The sequence below is a fragment of the Lepidochelys olivacea genome (genome assembly GCF_965140295.1).
Source record: "Lepidochelys olivacea isolate rLepOli2 genome assembly, chromosome: 1".
NCBI classification, from domain to species: domain Eukaryota; kingdom Metazoa; phylum Chordata; order Testudines; family Cheloniidae; genus Lepidochelys; species Lepidochelys olivacea.
Window position 1 is genome coordinate 49,784,367 of NC_140411.1, and position 18,478 is coordinate 49,802,844.

Here is an 18,478-nt window from a genome sequence, read left to right on the forward strand (position 1 = left end):
GTTTTTAAAATTTAGGTCCAATCCTGTCAAACACTCATTGCCAGCATTTTCCAAGAGGCATAAGTGAATTAGGTACTCAGCTTTCAGTGGGAGTTGGGATTACCTTTACACACACACACACACACACACACACACAGTGTAAGTTTTAACAGTGGCTGTTTTAAACAAACAATTTAATACTGTACACAGCAATGATGATTGTGAAGCTTGGTTGAGGTGGTGAAATAAGAGGGTGGGATATTTCCCAGGGAATGCCTTACTGCTAAATTATATGAACTAGCATTTGGCTGAGCCCTCAAGGGTTAACACGTTGTTAATGTAGCCTCACACTCTATAAGGCAGCACAAATGGAGGGAGGGGAGACCGCATGGCAGACAGAGACACACACCCTGTGTGTGGGAGAGAGAGAGAGATGCACATTGCCCCTTTAAGTACGCTGACACCACTCTAAGTACATTGCCTTTTTAAGTAGATCAGCAAGTTGAGACCGCAGCTGTGGCCAGCAAGCTCTCTCTGTCCTGAGCCGTCATGTCCCCATCCTGCTCTATTTGGAGAAGGGGTAAGCGGGGGGGGGGGCAGGAGTAGAGGGGAGGGGGACACCCTGACATTAGCCTCCCTCTTCCCCGTCCTCTCTGCATAGTAAGCTGGAGGCTCCGGGGAGCAGCTCCAAGGCAGAGGGCAGGAGCAGCACATGGCAGCGAGGGGAGGGACAGCTGAACTGCCAGCAATTGGTAGCCAGCTGGGCGGCTGCCACACAGGGAACTTAGGGGAGTGGGGAGCTGATGGGAGGCTGCCGGTCCACCCTAATTCCAAGCCCCCACCAGCTAGCTGCAACGGGCTGGTCTTCCTGCAAGCAGTGGACAAAGCAGGCGGCTGCCAAACAATGTTATAAGGGAGCATTGTGCGACTTTAAACAAGCATGTTCCCTAATTGAACAGAAACGTAACAACGAAACAGCGTTAACTGGGATGACTTTAAGTGAGGAGTTACTGTGATTATGTGCATAAATTTATACCCATCTATAAGTGTTTGCAGAGTTAGGCCCATTGTTTACAAGGAAAAGGTCACTTTTTACAATCTCAAGATTATAGATTCAGAAATGATTGACTACTTTCTATTTATTTAATGTTTTCAACAAAAACAAACTTAGATTCTAGAATAAGAGTGTTTAACTTTGTTTGAAATGCACTCATTGAACTAAACATTTTAAAATGTTTTCAATGAATGATGCTTCTTAAATCGTTTTGATTCTGTATGTTTGCTCTATGGCAAATTCTAAAAATTATGTGAGCTAAAAAAAAATCATGCTTGTTACCCACTTGCTTTTACTGAATTGAGTTCATATCCTAAATTAACACACAATTGAAACAGGATTTGATGTGTGGTGGTTTTTTTCCTAGCAGATTTGATGGAAATGATTGCAAACCTTCACTGTGCCAGAAATCTGCAAGAGATGAGAATTAGGAAGAAAAAAAGGCAAAATATTCACCCACAGCCAGGCAGTCTTTATCTCATGAAAACATCTGCAACAAAAAGGATCTCCCTGAAAGCTGCTGTAGAAGAAAAATCTCCTAGTACTTATTCCATTGAACAGGTGGATCTTCACTGTATTCTTCACAAGGTTTAGCTAATTTTGAATATGTGAATTTAAGTGAAATATGTATCTTCTTGGATTTTATAGCCAAATATTACAGCAGTACATTCACTAAGGTTGTAATTACAATAAAAAAAATTAACTAGTACATGCAGTCATTTTAGTTTTAAGAAACTTTTGTACCTCTGTGGCCCTTCAAAAATTATATTACAAAATAAGAGTAGAGCAAATTACAAAGGTGAAGTGAGGGGTTGTAAATCCCCTAGTGAGATGGCTCTTAACCCACAATAGTTAATCCTAAAATGAAATTTCAGCCTTTTATATAACATGTTCTGATTTCTGCTGAGATCCTACTAGTGATTTTTCCTCTTTTCTGTTACCTTGGAGCCAAGTTGGTTTCAGAAGCCTCTTGTTCACAGGAAAGTAGCAGCATCTCATAGTCATCCCACTGTTCTTATTGGCTGTGGTGGTTTTTGGTTTTTGTAATTAATATGGGTGATATCACTCTGAGAAACCTGAGACTTTCCTCATAGCCCACAGTGTGTATAAAAGATTTGGCTTTACTAGAGAATTGATAGCTTTAGAAATGATTAACTGAAAAGCCTGGTAATAGCTAATAGGTGACATGTATGGTCTCTTAGGCATGAATGTAGCAAATTGGGGTTCAAGTTTTATTCCACCTTCTTATTCCACCTTTTTTTCCCTCTAGGTAAAATGACAAGCTTGCCATTATAATAGAGAAAAATAATCTTTTAAATGATGTTTTGGGTCTTGTGTAGGCAATTGGTTTTGTTTTAAATATTTTACTCGTTGGTGTTTATATTCATCTTCTTTGTAAACTTAGGACAAAAGGGTTCAATTCGACAATACAAAAATATCCATGTAAAATCTTTTACTGCTGACTGAGGATCTCGTGCTGTTTATGCAAATTTTGTTGAGAAATGTTTGATAAGGGAAAATTTTAGATTAATAGATTATAAAGACAGAAGGGACTATGGTGAAAATCTAGTTTGACTTCCTGTATAATATAGGCCCTAAGGCTTCCCTGAGTTAATTCCTGTTTGACCCAGAGCATATCTTTTAGAAAAACTTGCAAGCTTTCTTTTTAAATTGACAGTGGTGGAGATTCCACTTCAATCTTTGGTAACATTGTTTCTTCTTTGAGAGATGTCCCTGTGGGTGCTCCACAGTAGGTGTCAGTACGCCCCTGCGCCGTTGTTCAGAGATTTTTACAGCAGTATCCATGTTGGCCTCACATATGCGGAGCCTGCCTCATATACCAATCTTGTCTTAATAGTGTGCATGCGCGGCTGAACTTCTCAGTTCCTTCTCTACCATCCCCCTGCCAGAGTCGGACCTACAGCAGACTCGTTAAAACTTTTTCTCTTACCCATTCTACATCCTTTTCCCCCTTACTTTAGCACTCTAGTTACTAGATAAGTTCATCCCTTTAAAAAAAAAAAATTTTTTTTTGTTCCTCTCAGCCTCCAGCCGACGTTAATATGTCCGGCTCCCCAGGATTTAAACGGTGCTCTATATGCAGGGACGCCATCCCTATGTCGGATGGTCACTCCCAGTGTATAAAATGCCTGGGGGAGTTCCTCAAAAATGTGCCCATTGTTCCAAATTAAAATCCAAGGCACATAAAGATAGAGAACTCCGCCTGAAAATTATTCTTGGGCAGAAGTCACTCTGACCTGCTTCTGACCCAGGTATGGGCTCCTCAGTGAACCGCAGCCCTCCCGCCTCCAAAAAGGACAAAAAAAAAAAGACGACGCCTGCCTCCCTCACCCAAAAGGGAAACGTTGCAAGCAAAAGGGTTGCTGAGCAGGTCTATTTCTTTTGTGCAGACCTTTTCTCCACTCAGCACCTTTGATGTGCCGGTTCCCCTGGCATTGCGCTAATCCTGCCTCTGGCTGCGGTGACAGCACAAGCTCCCAGTGCCGAGGCTTCAGGCTTCAAGTTGCCTGCCTCTCTCATGGCACCGTCTGGCACCGCAATGGACACGGTGCCAGCACAGAGGACCTTGCTTGAACAGACCCGGGCTGTGCTTACCTTCCCAGCACAACCGACCTCAGCGCATGCATTGAGCGCTATGGTGCAGAGAACGTCGGTGCCGAATGACCCTCCATCACCACAGGTGCTCCTAACAGAGGATTTCTCTCACACAGGCTCCCTGGCACTGCAGTTCATTCATTCACTGGACCTACAGGTGTCACCTAACCTACAGTTACCTCTACTTGACACCTGTTTTTCTCCGGACATTCATGTGTGGTCCAGACACGTGACTCTGGCTGTATCTCACTTTTCTAGTGATGAGGAAGCCATAGTGCAGGGAGACTTTTCACCATACCAGTTCTCCCAGTCACAGAGCCAAATCAGCACTGGTCACAGAAAATCTAGGTCTTCGTTCATCAAAGACCTCCCGCCCTGGTATATAAACCCATGGATGGCACCACCTATGCCTTTTCCCCTGTCAGCGGCAATATGGGGTCCATGAGCACCATATAAGCGATTCCACTATGATCGCCAAGATGCCAAAAATAGGAGCAATGCCACCTTGCATACACCAGTGCATACGGCTATGAATGAGAGACAACAAGCTCTTACTCCACACTTTGATGAACACACTACACATGCTTCGCCAACCCTTGTGGAGCCTGTATCCACACAGGATGAGGCCATACTGCCTCCCCACCAACACTGTCGGATGATTTCTTAAAATTTCAAGATCTCTTCAAAAGAGTCGCCAGTGAATTGAGGATTAATCTGGAGGAAGTTTTCTGAAAACCAGCATGAGTTGACTGACATCCTGCAACCTTCCTCCACATCCAAGATTGCCTTACCTATAAATCCAGCCATTATGGATCCTGCCAAAACCATATGGCAGACTCCGGCTACTAGCAGACCTACCTGTAAGCGAGCTTACTGGAAATATTTTATTCCTTCCAAAGGGTCTGAGTTCCTTTTTACTCACCCAGCGCCAAAGACATTGGTAGTAGAGGTAGCTAACCCAGTTCCCAGGTCTACCCCAACTGATAAAGACAGTAAAAGGCTGGACCTGCTTCGTAGTAAAGTGTATGCTTCGTCCACATTACAATTCTGGATATCTAATTATGCGGCCATTCTGGCAAAATATGACCACAAAAATTATGAGAAACTCATGGACTTTATTTATGACATTCCAGAGGTGGGGAAAAAACAAACAAACAGTTTAAAGCTATAGTCTCTGATGGACAAATCATCTCCCGTATTGCACTACAAACTGCGCTTGATGTTGCTAACACAGCTGCGAGGTCCACTGCTACAGCAGTCGTGATGTGTCGAGCTTCATGGCTTTCATCATCATCTTTTCCTTGCAAGGTTCAGAATACCATAGAAGATCTCCTTTTTGGTGGTGAAAAACTATTTGCCAGTAACACCAATGATGTGCTTCACTCCATGAAGGACTCAAGAGCGACATTATGGTCTCTTGGTATCCAAACCCCTGCAAATAGGAAGAGACAATATAGATACCAACCTTATCAACATCCATGCTACCCAATGTATGCTCAACAAAGTCATAGACCATATGAACAACAATGTCCGTGACCAAGATATCAATGTTGCCACACCAATTCATCGGCTCCATGTCAACCCCCTCCCACTGATAGCAAATTTGAAGATGTGAGCAACAGTATAGAAAACATCATCCCTACTTCGTGCTCATTTCCCCCCCCCCCAGTCCCTTTTCGGGGACCCCTCTCACATACAACTGCTCCACCAAGAGGTGCATCACCTCCTCCAATTAGGAGCAGTACAACCAGCGCCTGACCAACACAGAGGAAAAGGGTTCTACTCCCAGTACTTTTTAAAACAAAAGAAAACTGGGGGATGGCGACCCATTCTCGACCTCAGATGCCTCAATAAATTCGTTAAATAAAATTTTTTTAAAAAATGGTGACTTGCAACCATAATTTCAGCACTGGAGCACGGAGATTGGATTTTCAGCCCTCGACCTGCAGGATGCTTATGTTCCTGTGACCATACATCCTGCCCACAGAGGTTTTATTCTCTTCGTTCTGGGCTCACAACACTACCAGTACAGGGTCCTACCTTTCGGCCTCTCGACTGCACCTTGTGTCTTTTCCAAACTCCTCACAGTCATAGCAGCTCATCTCAGAAGGCAGAGAATCATAATTTTTACTTACCTCGACAACTGCCTTTTCAAAGCCTGGACCCTCCAAGAAGCCATTCAGTCCACACAATGGACAGTCCAATGTTTCCATGCTCTTGGCCTGCGAATGAGCAAAGAAAATTTTCACTCACTCCCACCCAACAACTGGAGTTCATAGCAGCACATTTCGACTCATGCAAAAGAATAGCATCTCTCCCACTCCACCTTTATAACACTATCAACCTTTTCGTTCCCAAGCTGTGCAACAGTCCACAAGTGGCTGCACGAGCTTGCCTACAACTCCAAGGCCCCATGGCCTCTTGCAGTTTTGTAGTCAGGAACACTCGCCTCTTCATGAGGTGTTTCCAAAGCTGGATTCCACTGTCTACAGCCCGAATGTCCATGGTCTGAACAAACTTTTATACATACCTCCCAGAGTCTAGGACTCTCTCCATCGGTGGACATTGCCTCACAACCTTTGCTACAGGTCCCCTTTCTACAGGACATCCCATCGGTTGTCTTAACTACAGATGCATCCCTTATGGTATAGGGAGTACACATGTCCCAATACACTACCCAGGGTCTTTTGTCTCCGGCCGAGACGTCCCTTCACATCAACGTCTAGAACTCTGAACGATATGCAATGCCTGTCTCCAATGTCTCCTTTCATACAAAACCGACATGTCAGGATAATGACCGACAACATTGCCTACATCTTCTATGTAAACAGGCAAAGGGGGGTGGGGGCGTGATCCCACTCCCTTTGTACAGAAGCAATGAAATGATGGAACTGGTGTCTCAGACACAATGTCTGAATATCAGCTGCATACTTACCTGGCTCTCTCAATACCACCGCGACGACTTCCGCAGAAGATTTCCCATAGACCACGAATGGGAACTAAATGAGGATATAGTACTAGACATATTCCACACATGGGGATACCCAACCACAGAGCTTTTTGCAACTGCAGCAAACAAGAAATACCCAAGATTTTGTTCCAGAGCAGGACTAGGCAAACACTCCTCGAGGGATGCGTTCGTGTTCCCATGGAACACCGACCTAATGTATGCATTTCCCTGATGCCACTCATACACAAATTATTGATAAAAATACGAACACACCAAGCCAGGGTCATAATGATAGCCCCACATGTCCCAGACAGGCATGATACCCTTTCCTTACCAAGATGTCACTTTCTGCATCCATCCCGCTACCCTCCGCCCGAATCTCTTGTCCCAACAACAGGGTCTACTACTCCACTCCAGTTTAACCATGTTACACTTCAAGGTTTGGCTCCTTCATGGTTCTCTCATGCCAAGCGAACTTGCTCGGGGCAGATTCAAATGTACTCCTTCGTAGCACAACAAATTCTACATGCACCACCTGCCTTTATAACTGAACAAGATTTACACACTGGTGGGCTGTCACAAACACTGCTCCTTTTTTCCGTGCCTCTCCCGCTAATCCTCGACTATCTATTAGAGATTAAATTATCTGGACTCTCCCTGAGTCCCATCAAACTCCACTTGGCCGCAATTACAATGTTCTATGATGCCATCGACGATAGGACTATCTTTGCTCATCCCATTACTAAGTGATTCCTTAAGGACCCCAAACCTTATACCCACACATCAAACCGCCTAATCCATCTTGGGACCTCCCCTTAGTCTTAACATGCCTAACCCAAAACCATTTGAACCCTTAGCCACATGTTCCCTTCTACATCTCTCTATGAAAACTGCATTTCTGGTAGCGATTTGCCTATGTGAGACTCTCAGGAGAAATTGCAGCACTCATGGCAGATTTGCCATGCACCATATTTTTAAGGACAAAGTCACCCTACGCTTACTCCCCAAAATTCCCCAAAGGTGCACTCATCTTTCCATGTCAATGAGCCTATCCATCTCCCTACCTTTCCCAAAACCACATGCGAATTCCTTTGAATCTATGATGCACACTTTGGGCATGCACAGAGCTTTGTCCTTCTACTTTGACAGGACTAAAACCTTTATGCGTTCCGACAAGCTATTCGTCCCCATTGCAGAACTCCCTAAGGGCTCATTTATCTCTAACCACTGACTTTCCAACTGGATCTCGAGTTGCATTTGTCTCTGTTATCAACTACAGAACGTGACCCCTCCTAACTTTATCACGACTCACTCCACCAGATCCATGGCGGCCTCAGTGGCCTGTCTACAGAACGTCCCCCTTTAAGGACATTTCCGGAACTGCCATTTGAGCTTTTGAAAATACGTTTGCAAAACATTATGCTCTTACACAGGGACCCATCACCAATACGCGTGTGGGCAGAGCTGTTCTATCTATTGCATTCCTTCCAGATTCGAAGTCCCTACCTCCTTGAGAGATACTGCTTTTCAGTCACTTACAGTGGAACACCCACAGGGACACCTCTCGAAGAAGAAGAGGAGGTTACTCACTTGTGCAGTAACTGACGTTCTTCAAGATGAGTGTCCCTGTGGGTCTCCACTCCCCACCCACCTCCCCTCTACTTTGGAGCTGGGTGGCCTCCATTGTAGAGAAGGATCTGAGGAGTTCGGCCGCGCATGCGCACTTTTAAGACAAGACTGGTATGTGAGGCAGGCTCCACGCCTGTGCGGCCGATACGGGTACTGCTGTAAAAATCTCCAAACAATGGCTCAGGGGCACACTGACACCTACAGTGGAGCACCCACAGGGACACTAATCTTGAAGACGGTCAGTTTTTGCACAGGTGAGTAATCTCCTCTTCAATAGTTAATTACCTTCACTGTGAAATATTTGCATCTTATTTCTAATTTGAATTTGTCTAGCTTCAACTTCCAATTAATATTGTTAGGAGTTCCTCCTCTCTGCTTGGATTACATATTAGTTTTCCCTGGCAGATGAGAACTGCACACATTTAAAGGAGATGTTTTACAATAGCTCTGTATTTAACAAGAAGAATTGTCTGGTTGCTGAAATGCTTGTTGTATTGGATAGTTTTTCTTACTTTGCTGTCTCTCACCTGATCATTTACAGCTGCACATGTATGGTGTTTCAAAGCACTGCATAAAAGTTAACAGCGTAAATGCAGAATCTTTCCAGTTTCTCATCCAGGATTTTTTCAGTAAGGAGTATTTACTGGCTGGACATGGAATACAGCTTGCTGATGGAGGATGGCTTATACCTACTGATGAGGGAAAGGCAGGGAAAGAAGAATTTTACAGGTTTGATTATGAGTTTGAAGAAAAAATTATTCCTAAATTACTACATGTTATTACCCTATGACAGGGGTTCCCAAACTTGGTTGGCTACTTGTTCAGGGTAAGTCCCTGGCAGGTTGCGAGACACTTTGTTTACCTGAGCGTCCGCAAGTACGGCCACTCGCAGCTCCCAGTGGCCATGGTTCACCATTCCTGCCCAAAGGGAGCTGCGGGAAGTAGTGGCCTGTCCCACGCTGCTTCCCACAGCTCCCATTGGCCGGGAATGGTGAACTGCAGCCACTGGAAGTTGCAAGTAGCCGTACCTGTGGACGCTCAGGTAAACAAAGCGTCTCGCGGCCCACCAGGGGCTTACCCTGAGCAAGCTGCAAACCAAGTTTGGGAACCTCTGCCCTATGATAAAACTACTAGACACAGTAAGTGTTTATAAGATGGTAGCTACCCTCTTACTACAGGTCATTAATGCACATTTTAGTCTACTTATGTCATTGTACATAAGAATATTTTAAGCCTTTGTATTTATGGGAGGTTTAATATGTGCATTAATGGGGCATCTGTCCATTTCTCCACTGTGGTGATCTGCAAATAGAAATATAGAAGGTTGGCTTATATTAAAATCAGGAGCATATTTTTGGAGGGATTTTCAAGACTCATGTAGCCTGGAAGCCTGCTGAATCTTTTGATTGATATCTTTTGACATTTTTCAGGTGGGGTTAAGGGGAAGGGGTTTTTTTTTGTTTTTTTTGCATGATGGGTGAGATAACTGGCAAATATTCCAGTTCAATTATTACTTTATCTTCCCTTGCAAAGGGAAGTTGGATTTATAGAGTGAGATCCTGACTCTACAAAGGTCAATGGTAAAACTCCTGTTGATTTCAGTGGGTCCGGTTTTCATTCATACCTTTTTGGCAGCTTTTTGAAGTTATAAGAAAGGTCTGAAGGATTTTTTGTTTCTACATTAGAAATTCAGAGCTTGTCCACTCTGGAAGCCTCTGGATAATTTCACTGTTGGCAAGATTATGACATGGAGATGATCCCTCTCAGCTAGTTTGGTTTCATTTTCTCATTTTTATTCGGATTAAAAATTTGTGAGTTTTTTATTAACACCTATCTTATTAAAACACTTGGTTGAAAAGTTCTCTTAAGGATTTAACACCCCTGTTCTTCAGATGAAGGACTAAAAGCCCTTTATCCTCAACTGTGAGTTGTCCAAGGAGTCTACCAAACAAACAAACAAACAAAAATGGGGAGACAAGTCATTCCTAAAATTACTAAGGAAAACAACTAGCGGAAAAAAATTCTAACTTTTCTTATTTGAGGGGGGAAATGCTGTTTAAGGCTTTTTTAATATACATCGTTAGTGGTTTGGTTTAGATTATCAATTAGCAAAATGTCACATCACATGGCTCAATCAATTTATTAATCAGATCAGCACAGAAGGGTTTATACATTACCTGTTTCAGGGGAACAGTATTGCAGCAGTTCAGTCTGTCCCAAAGTGTGAGCTTAATTTGACTTATATTTATAGTCCACTTGTTTATTACAAGAATAGTAGAATATTAAATATACCTTACTCCTTTTTTCTTATCTAGTTTCATACCTATATTTTCAGGATACAAAGATATTTGTACCAACCGTACACAATAACATTCCAGATATTAGTAGACGGTAAAGTAGGTTTAGACAGTAAAGAAATGAACTGTTTTCTCTCCCAGCACACAATTTATATGTAACATTCCTTAACAGAACATACAACTTCTGATAGAAAGTAAATTTCCACAAAAAATCTTAGCATTGGTACAAAGCATTCTGGGAATCCAGTTCATAGTTATACAACTTAGCCTAAATACAAAACATTTTGTAAATATACATGATATTGGCTAAGAAGGATAAGAAACAAAAAGGAGGCAAACATATCTCTTTCCTCCACACTCGCTATCCCTACCCATTTGCAGTCCCCTTCTAAAGATCAATTAAAAGCAAAATATACACATGTAGTGTAACTCTACTGTGCACTTTTATAAATCAGTTATATGTTACCTTGCTACTGGCCATTTTGCAAATTAGTTACAACCCCAAAGACATCATATGAAGCAAAACACTGCACATTTGGTTTTGATTATTTTAGAAAGATTTTTTAAATATTTTATTTTCTTGTCAACATTTTTCATATTTTCTGATTCAGTTCCCATTCCTGATTTCTCAATAAATAGATATATTAAAATATGTATTTTATCAGTAATTTTCCAGTACATGCACCCTTAGATGTATTCCTATATCAAGTACCAAAGTACTAATATAACAGATTAAAATATTATTGAAAATACAAATTTGAAAAACTTAAAATGGTGTTCAGTTTAATATTATAAAAATTTGTATACAGGGCACTCTGTGATGTACCTGGTGTGGATCCAAAGCTAATTACTGAAGCCTGGGTCTACAACCACTATAGATGGATTGTATGGAAATTGGCAGCTATGGAAATCTCTTTTCCACAGGAGTTTGCTAATAGGTGTTTGACACCAGAAAGAGTGCTACTTCAGTTAAAATATAGGTAAGTGTACAGCAGTATATATAAGGTTTTTGCTGCACTGTAAGTTTTGTGAATTTTGCACACATCAATTTTATCTTTATGAATCTGTTTTAATGCTTGTGTTTAACTTCATCCCTTTGATACTTAAAATATGTCATAAATATTTGCAAAAATAAATAGAAGTTCCAGTTTCTGCTAAGGGGACTTTTTCATATAGATTGGTTAGTTATAGTTAATCACTGTTTAATTTAAAAGAAAATATCTTAGACACTGTATATTTTCAAGTGTATTGTAAATGCATTGTTCCTTTTTTTTTTTTTTGTAGATATGATTTGGAAATTGATAAAAGTCAGCGATCAGCTATCAAAAAAATAGTGGAGAGAGATGATACAGCTGCAAAAACACTCATATTATGTGTTTCTAAAATCATATCATTAAATGAAAACATGCCTGATATCTGTAGTAATAAAAACATTGTGGAAAGCAAAAAAAAAGCAGCAGTGATTGAAGTTACAGATGGGTGGTATGGGATTAGGGCTCTCTTGGATCCTCCTCTCCAAGCACTGTTACATGGAAGAAGGCTGACTGTTGGTCAGAAGATCATAGTACATGGAGCAGAACTTGTGGGCTCTCAAGATGCGTGCACACCATTGGAAACTCCAGACTCTCTTATGTTAAAGGTGAAATTAAGTATTACTTTAACTTGATTAGATGTGCATTTTGAGGGTGATGGTAGTTATCTCGGCAGTGCCATAAGTGTAGATGGTGCTTTACAGACAGATAAAAAATATATTCTCTGTCAGAAAGAATTTGCAGTCTAGATTTGATGGGCCATGACATGACAGAGGCATAGAGGATATTATACGAGAGAGGTAGGAAATGAAGGAACATTTTTATATAGCAAAGTTGTATCAAGTTACTACATGTTGACGTGTTCTTTAAATGCTTTTTAAAAAAATTTGGTACTAAATCGCTCAAGAATGTGAGACGTTTGGGAGGGGGATGAAAAAAGTAGGTTTTGGGGAACAATTTGGAAGGAGAGAGGAGAATTTGGGACACAAGTTGTTTCTGGGGTATGAGATGTGCGAAATATTTTTATTTGAGGAGCTTTCTATTCTGGTATGAAGTAATAAGTCTGTTAGGTCTCATGGACACTCACTATTCACTAAAATACATGAGGCCATCAGTTTGCATATCTCTCTATTCAGATGTGGTTCACACTATGAAAAAGTTGGAAAACCCTTAATATGTTCAGTTTCACAAATAAGAACATTTTAGATTGAGAGTTTTCCCACTAAATTAAATTACTTGCTGATCTTTTTGGTCTGTTTGTGTGGTATTTTCACTGAAAAACACTTAATTTACTCAGATTTCAGCTAACGGTACTCGACGTGCTCGGTGGCATGCCAAACTAGGATTTCATCAGGATCCCAGACCTTTTCCTTTGCCCTTGCCATCACTTTTCAGTGAAGGTGGTACTGTTGGGTGTATTGATATAGTTATTCAAAGAGCTTATCCTATTCAGGTACCGTATGAATATTTTTGGGCTAAAATGTTTAATAAGATGATGTATCATTTGTGAAATACTAATGGAATAGATTCTCGTTTCATTATGTCTGCACTTGACTTAACACTTCAAGAGGAGTGTATACCTCAGTGTACCAACTATTTCAATTTATGCCCATTATCCTCTAATCAGCTTTACTTTTGGCTCCTCAGAGCCTGGAGTAACAGAGAGTTTCAGAACGTTGTAATTTTTAAAGTGGGAGACTTGTTTGAGAGTGAGCTGAGGAAAAATGTTGATGAACAACCTTTCAGCTTAAAGCAAAACAAACCAGACCAGTTGGGTTCAGTTTGTAGCATACAGCACCACAGCATAGAAGTTAAAAATTAAGGAGCATTGTTAGGATTGCTGCTTGTCTTGCCTGAGTTGGTTGCATCACTATGTGACCTATTATCATTATATTTTTAAATTTCAGTGAAAATAAGTTGTGAATGTTTATAAAATAGAACAGAGTCATTTTAAACACCACCAGAAATTCAGATGGAATTTTTTAATATTCAGATACATGCTTCCTTCTGCAGGCCAGCATCTCCCACAATACTGATCGCACTCCTCTCAATAATTTTGTAGCACAACCAGTGCTGGCCACACCCCCTTCTCCAGCTTGATGGCAGAACTTCAACTTCGTCAGCAGAAACTAGTGGCAGTTTGCATGGCTCCTGACCGTTTTCTTTGCAAGCTTTATTTTTATACATTTTTGGGATAGTAGCAAGCAACTTTTACCCCTTCTTCCTCCTGTTTGTCTTCTAGATTGGGTATTTAGCAGTGTGGTGGTTTCAGCCACCTGGATCTACTGCTGCAGCACTTCCTTGCCTCTGCTCCTGTCTCAGACATGGCTGAATTTTACCATGAACCACAGAGCTAAACCAAAGTGGTGGTGTCATATGTGAGGCAGCTCTTACAGGCTTATCAGAAGGCAAATTATGTCATGTCTGTTCTCATTCAATCAACCTTCGTGCTGCTAGTGCATCGGGCTGAAAGTCAGACCAACATGTTGGGACACCCCTCCCCTGAGGAATGGCAACTCCAACAGAGAATAATCTGATGTTTCTGATCATCTCAGGGAGAGAGTCTAAGGATGAGACCAGCACCATCCAGCCAGCTAAGGGAGGTAAATTTCACAAAAGACCCAGCCCAGAAGGAAAAGACTCCTTAAAGGACACTGTGTTTATCATTTCCCCCAAGATACTGAAATGGATCTTCAGTTCCACGGGAGAAATAAAGCAGGCCTTCTACACCGCTCCTCTTCTCCCCTACATGAATCAGTGGATTCTCACAGGTAGTGGGATGGTATACAGATATGAGACATTGATAGCATGGAAACTTCAAAAGACTGATCTAGACAAATTGGAGGATTGGGCCAAAAGAAATCTGATGAGGTTCAACAAGAGTCCTGCACTTAGAATGGAAGAATCCCACACACTGCTACCGGTTGGGGACCGACTGGCTAAGTGGCAATTCTGCAGAAAAGGACCTCGGGATTGCAGTGGACGAGAAGCTGGATATGAGTCAACAGTGCGCCCTTGTTGCCAAGAAGGCTAACGGCATATTGGGGTGTATTAGTAGGAGCACTACCAGCAGATTGAGGGAAGTGATTATTCCCCTCTATTCGGCACTCATGAGGCCACATGTGGAGTATTGCGTCCATTTTAGGGCCCCCCACTACAGAAAGGATGTGGAAAAATTGAGAGAGTCCAGTGGAGGGCAACGGAAATTATAAGGGTGCTGGGGCACATGACTTACGTGGAGAGGCTGAGGGAACTTATTAGGCTTATTTAGTCTGCAGAAGAGAAGAGTGAGGAGCGATTTGTAAGCAGCCTTCAACTACCTGAAGGGGGGTTCCAAAGAGGATGGAGCTTGTCTGTTCTCATTGGTGGCAGATGACAGAATAAGTAGCAGTGGGCTCAAGTTGCCATGGAGGAGGTCTAGGTTGGATATTAGGAAACACTATTTCACTAGGAGGGTGGTGACGCACTGGAATGGGTTACCTAGGGAGGTGGTGGATTCTCCATCCTTAGAGGTTTTTAAGGCCCAGCCTGACAAAGCCCTGGCTGGGCTGATTGATTTGGGGTTGGTCCTGCTTTGAGCAGGGGGTTGGAGTAGATGACCTCCTGAGGTCTCTTCCAACCTTAATCTTCTATGATTCTATTACTGCAATACTGAGTTGTGCAAGACACTATGGGCAGATGGAATATTCATAGACTTTTGCACCAATATGTATTGCTGTGAGCTACGGATCGTATTCTGGCTCCATGGGAGGAGGGTTACAGATCTTCCTCCAGGAACTAAAATTCACTGGGGAGTAATTACTGCAAAATCCTGGAAAGGCACACAACTCCAGAGAAGTATCACCAACTGGAGGAATAGCATGTATTGGTTCCGATCAGCTTCAAGAAGCCCAGCAGCCAAAAAAACAAGCTTTATACCAAAAGGAGCATCCTGAACTGACTCACTCCTTCTCTTGATCTACAAACTGACATGGTATTTTAAACAAAAGTGAAAAATCCTGCTTGAAGGGTTTGAAGGATTTTGAAAACCTACTAGGGTCTCCATGTGGAAAGTGGATAACAGACAGTAAGCTTAGCATGTATGTAGGCAGTTGATTTTATCTGTTCCCTCTGTAATGCTTTTGTCCTAAATAAATGTACTAGGCTGGTTGGTCGCTGGTAAATATTGTCATAGCCCTTAGGAGAGAGCAGAACTGCAAGTGCTAAACTAAAGTCAGACTGTTGGGATAAGCACAGTGAATTGTAAGGGGACTGTAACTGTAACACTCCGGTCTGGAGGGAAAAGGAACATGAAATCCTGCCTATAGAGAGATGGCGGCTAGAGGCCTGAGACCTTAAACAGGTGCCCTGGAGGAGACCACAAAAGGAACAGAAAGGCAGTTAACCCAGGAATTGTGGCAAAAGGGGACCTTGTTGAGGATGATGCAGAGGTAGAACTTGAGAGGCCTCAAGGTTTTTGATAAAAAGGACACGAGAGAGACAGACACTCCTAGTGGTCAAACAAATATAAAAAGGGAAAGAAAAAAATTACAAGAAATCTAAGACCTCTGGCTCAGGCTTCACCACATGTACTCAGGATGGGAGAGCTTTCTGATTCAGGCTCTGAGCAGAGCATGGAAAAAAATGCATGGAAAGGTTGCATCTCGCATCCAGAGCAGATACCTGATGGGAAGCCCAAAGGCAAGTACCTGCCAGGCAAGTCTCTGCCTGAAAAAGCAATCCCATTGTATTCTTCTTTTGAAGATATGATCAGTGATAAATGGAATACTCCTCAAAAGCATAAGCGTATCAGCAGACATGCACTTAGATACTACAAGCTGCAAGAGCCAAAAAATGCCATCACATCAAAGGTAGATGCTACAATGGCATTAGCAAAAGATATGATAATACTAACCAAATGGGATTCCCAAAGATACTACTGATAGTAAGGTGAAAATCATCCTCAAAGGGATTTTGAGTCTTCCTCGGTTGCCCTCACTGACCTTGGTCACTGTCTCCTTTGCAAGAGCCATCCCCATGTCCTAGCTGGACGACCCAAACACCCTGGACAACAAGGACCAACCTGACTTCATCTACCGTTAAGAAAATATCCCTAACAACAGCCTTTGTGGCAGATACCTCAGTGGATGGTGTGAGATTCTCAGCCATGGCCATCGCATCCAGTTAACAGCTAGGTACCAAATGTGGTTGTGCTTATGGATGGCAGATGCCCACTACAAACAAATGCTGTGCTCATCCAAATTCACAGGCACTGCCCTATTTGGAGAGGAAGTGGGTGACATAGTGGTGGACAGTGCATTTAAACAAAGCAGTTCCTCCTCTGCCCACATGGTATCTTGAGAAAGGACTACAAGCCCACTGTCAAAGGCTTCAAGGATCCAAGCTATTCCTGGCCAGTTATGCAGGTGGAGCAATACAAGGCATCAGATTAATGTCTACAAGATCTATCACAACATCCTGGGCAGAAAAAGCTTAAGCTTCCACTGAGGAAATCTGTAGAGCAGCAACAAGGTCCTCTATTAACAACTTTTGTTAGATTCTATAAGGCGGAATTTCTGTCCTTTGCAGGGGTCTCCTTTGGAAGAGAAGGTGCTGCGTGTAGTGATCCAGAAATAGTTCCCATTTTGGCATTTAATTTCGAGGGGAGACTTCCCTGTCTTAGTCTTTCTATATCCCTTTCTACTTATGTGCATTGCTTGCTACTTTCCATGTGTCTCAGAAATGTGGGAGACAGTTGGCTGCAAAATGGAGAGTTTCTTATCCAATAATTTTCTTTCTGTTTAGCAGCATCTTCCACAATTCTACTCTTCCTATATGGCTTATTAGCCAATGGACAAATTTAATTTTTATATCTCTAGTTTGTGAGCCAGTTAATGTAGTGTATGTAGTTTCCAGGTTGGCTCTAAAATTGTTACTAATATTCGAAGAGTTCTTATGCAGTTTTGGGATGAATAGTCTGGCAGCAAGCCAGAGAAAGGAATGTGGTCAGCACAGGCTATGTTACAATGTTTTAATCACCACTGGAACTGCAGAGAGGAGGGGAACCGTTCATATATCTCAGAATTGTGGGAACAGTTGCTAGCAGAAAGAGCAAACTTCAGCTAAGAAGTTTCCTATTATCATTTCCTTTTGTTTTGCTAGTTTTCTTGCAAACAATTCTCTCTGAGATGAAACAAAGCTGTCCCTTGCGTCCAACCTATACTCTCTGTCCTCTCTGGCATCTTTCACATTAATAATGCTAGGCACTTCTGTTGTCATGGTTCCTTTCAGAGGTCCAGTTTCTTCAAACAGTCCTTCATGAGTAAACATTTGTACTATTGCTTTCAGTCTTTGACTCCTCCCTCACTTTTAAACTGCAACAGAGATAGAGTTACTGTTTTTTGTAGCTGTCATCTCAACTAAGCTACAGCCCTGAAATTTGAAGTTATCTTTATTAATTTTTAGTAAGCAGATAAAAATACAAAAAATACCAAATTATTTATAGCTTGTATATGTTCCCAGATACCATATACTTCATGGAAGCTACAACAGAATTATGCAATTTTATAATTGATCAGATTCAAGACTATACTAGAACACAATAAGGTGGAGATTAAAACAGTAAAATGGGAGAAGATGTACATGAGGAGGAAGGAAGGTCAACCAAAGCCGAAGGGAGTTAGGGTGGGATGTGGCAGCTAGATAGGATGGAGAACTGGCATTCTTTGAGCAGTCTGTTATTTGTATTCAAACATACCTAAAGAAACAGGGTCCAAATATCTTCAATTTCATATAACTGATTCCTAGGGTAGTAAGCTATTCTTTTTTTGGCTGCTAATTTGGACAGATCCGAATGCCACCGCTGTATTTTCGGCATAAGCCTATTCTTCCATTTTTGTAAAATCATGCACTTGGTAATCATTGCAGCCCTCAAGTTTTTGTG

The 18,478-nt window shown here is 42.0% G+C and overlaps 1 protein-coding gene and 1 long non-coding RNA gene across 2 annotated transcripts in view; one reads left to right on the top strand and one right to left on the bottom strand.

Annotated features, from left to right (window-relative positions):
• The window catches only part of BRCA2 (BRCA2 DNA repair associated), a 97,033-nt gene that overhangs the window by 43,661 nt on the left and 34,894 nt on the right, over positions 1-18,478 (top strand). Inside the window, exons 15-19 of the mRNA XM_084617686.1 lie at positions 1,401-1,621; positions 8,770-8,957; positions 11,335-11,505; positions 11,810-12,164; positions 12,854-13,009. Coding sequence (XP_084473812.1) covers positions 1,401-1,621; positions 8,770-8,957; positions 11,335-11,505; positions 11,810-12,164; positions 12,854-13,009 — 1,091 coding nt within the window. The remainder of the gene's footprint in view (positions 1-1,400; positions 1,622-8,769; positions 8,958-11,334; positions 11,506-11,809; positions 12,165-12,853; positions 13,010-18,478) is intronic.
• Positions 4,352-8,833, bottom strand: LOC311514950. Its single transcript, XR_014709994.1, has 3 exons — positions 8,756-8,833; positions 5,785-5,871; positions 4,352-5,081 (listed from the first exon to the last, which is right to left on the bottom strand). It is a non-coding gene; the product is annotated as an uncharacterized lncRNA (long non-coding RNA).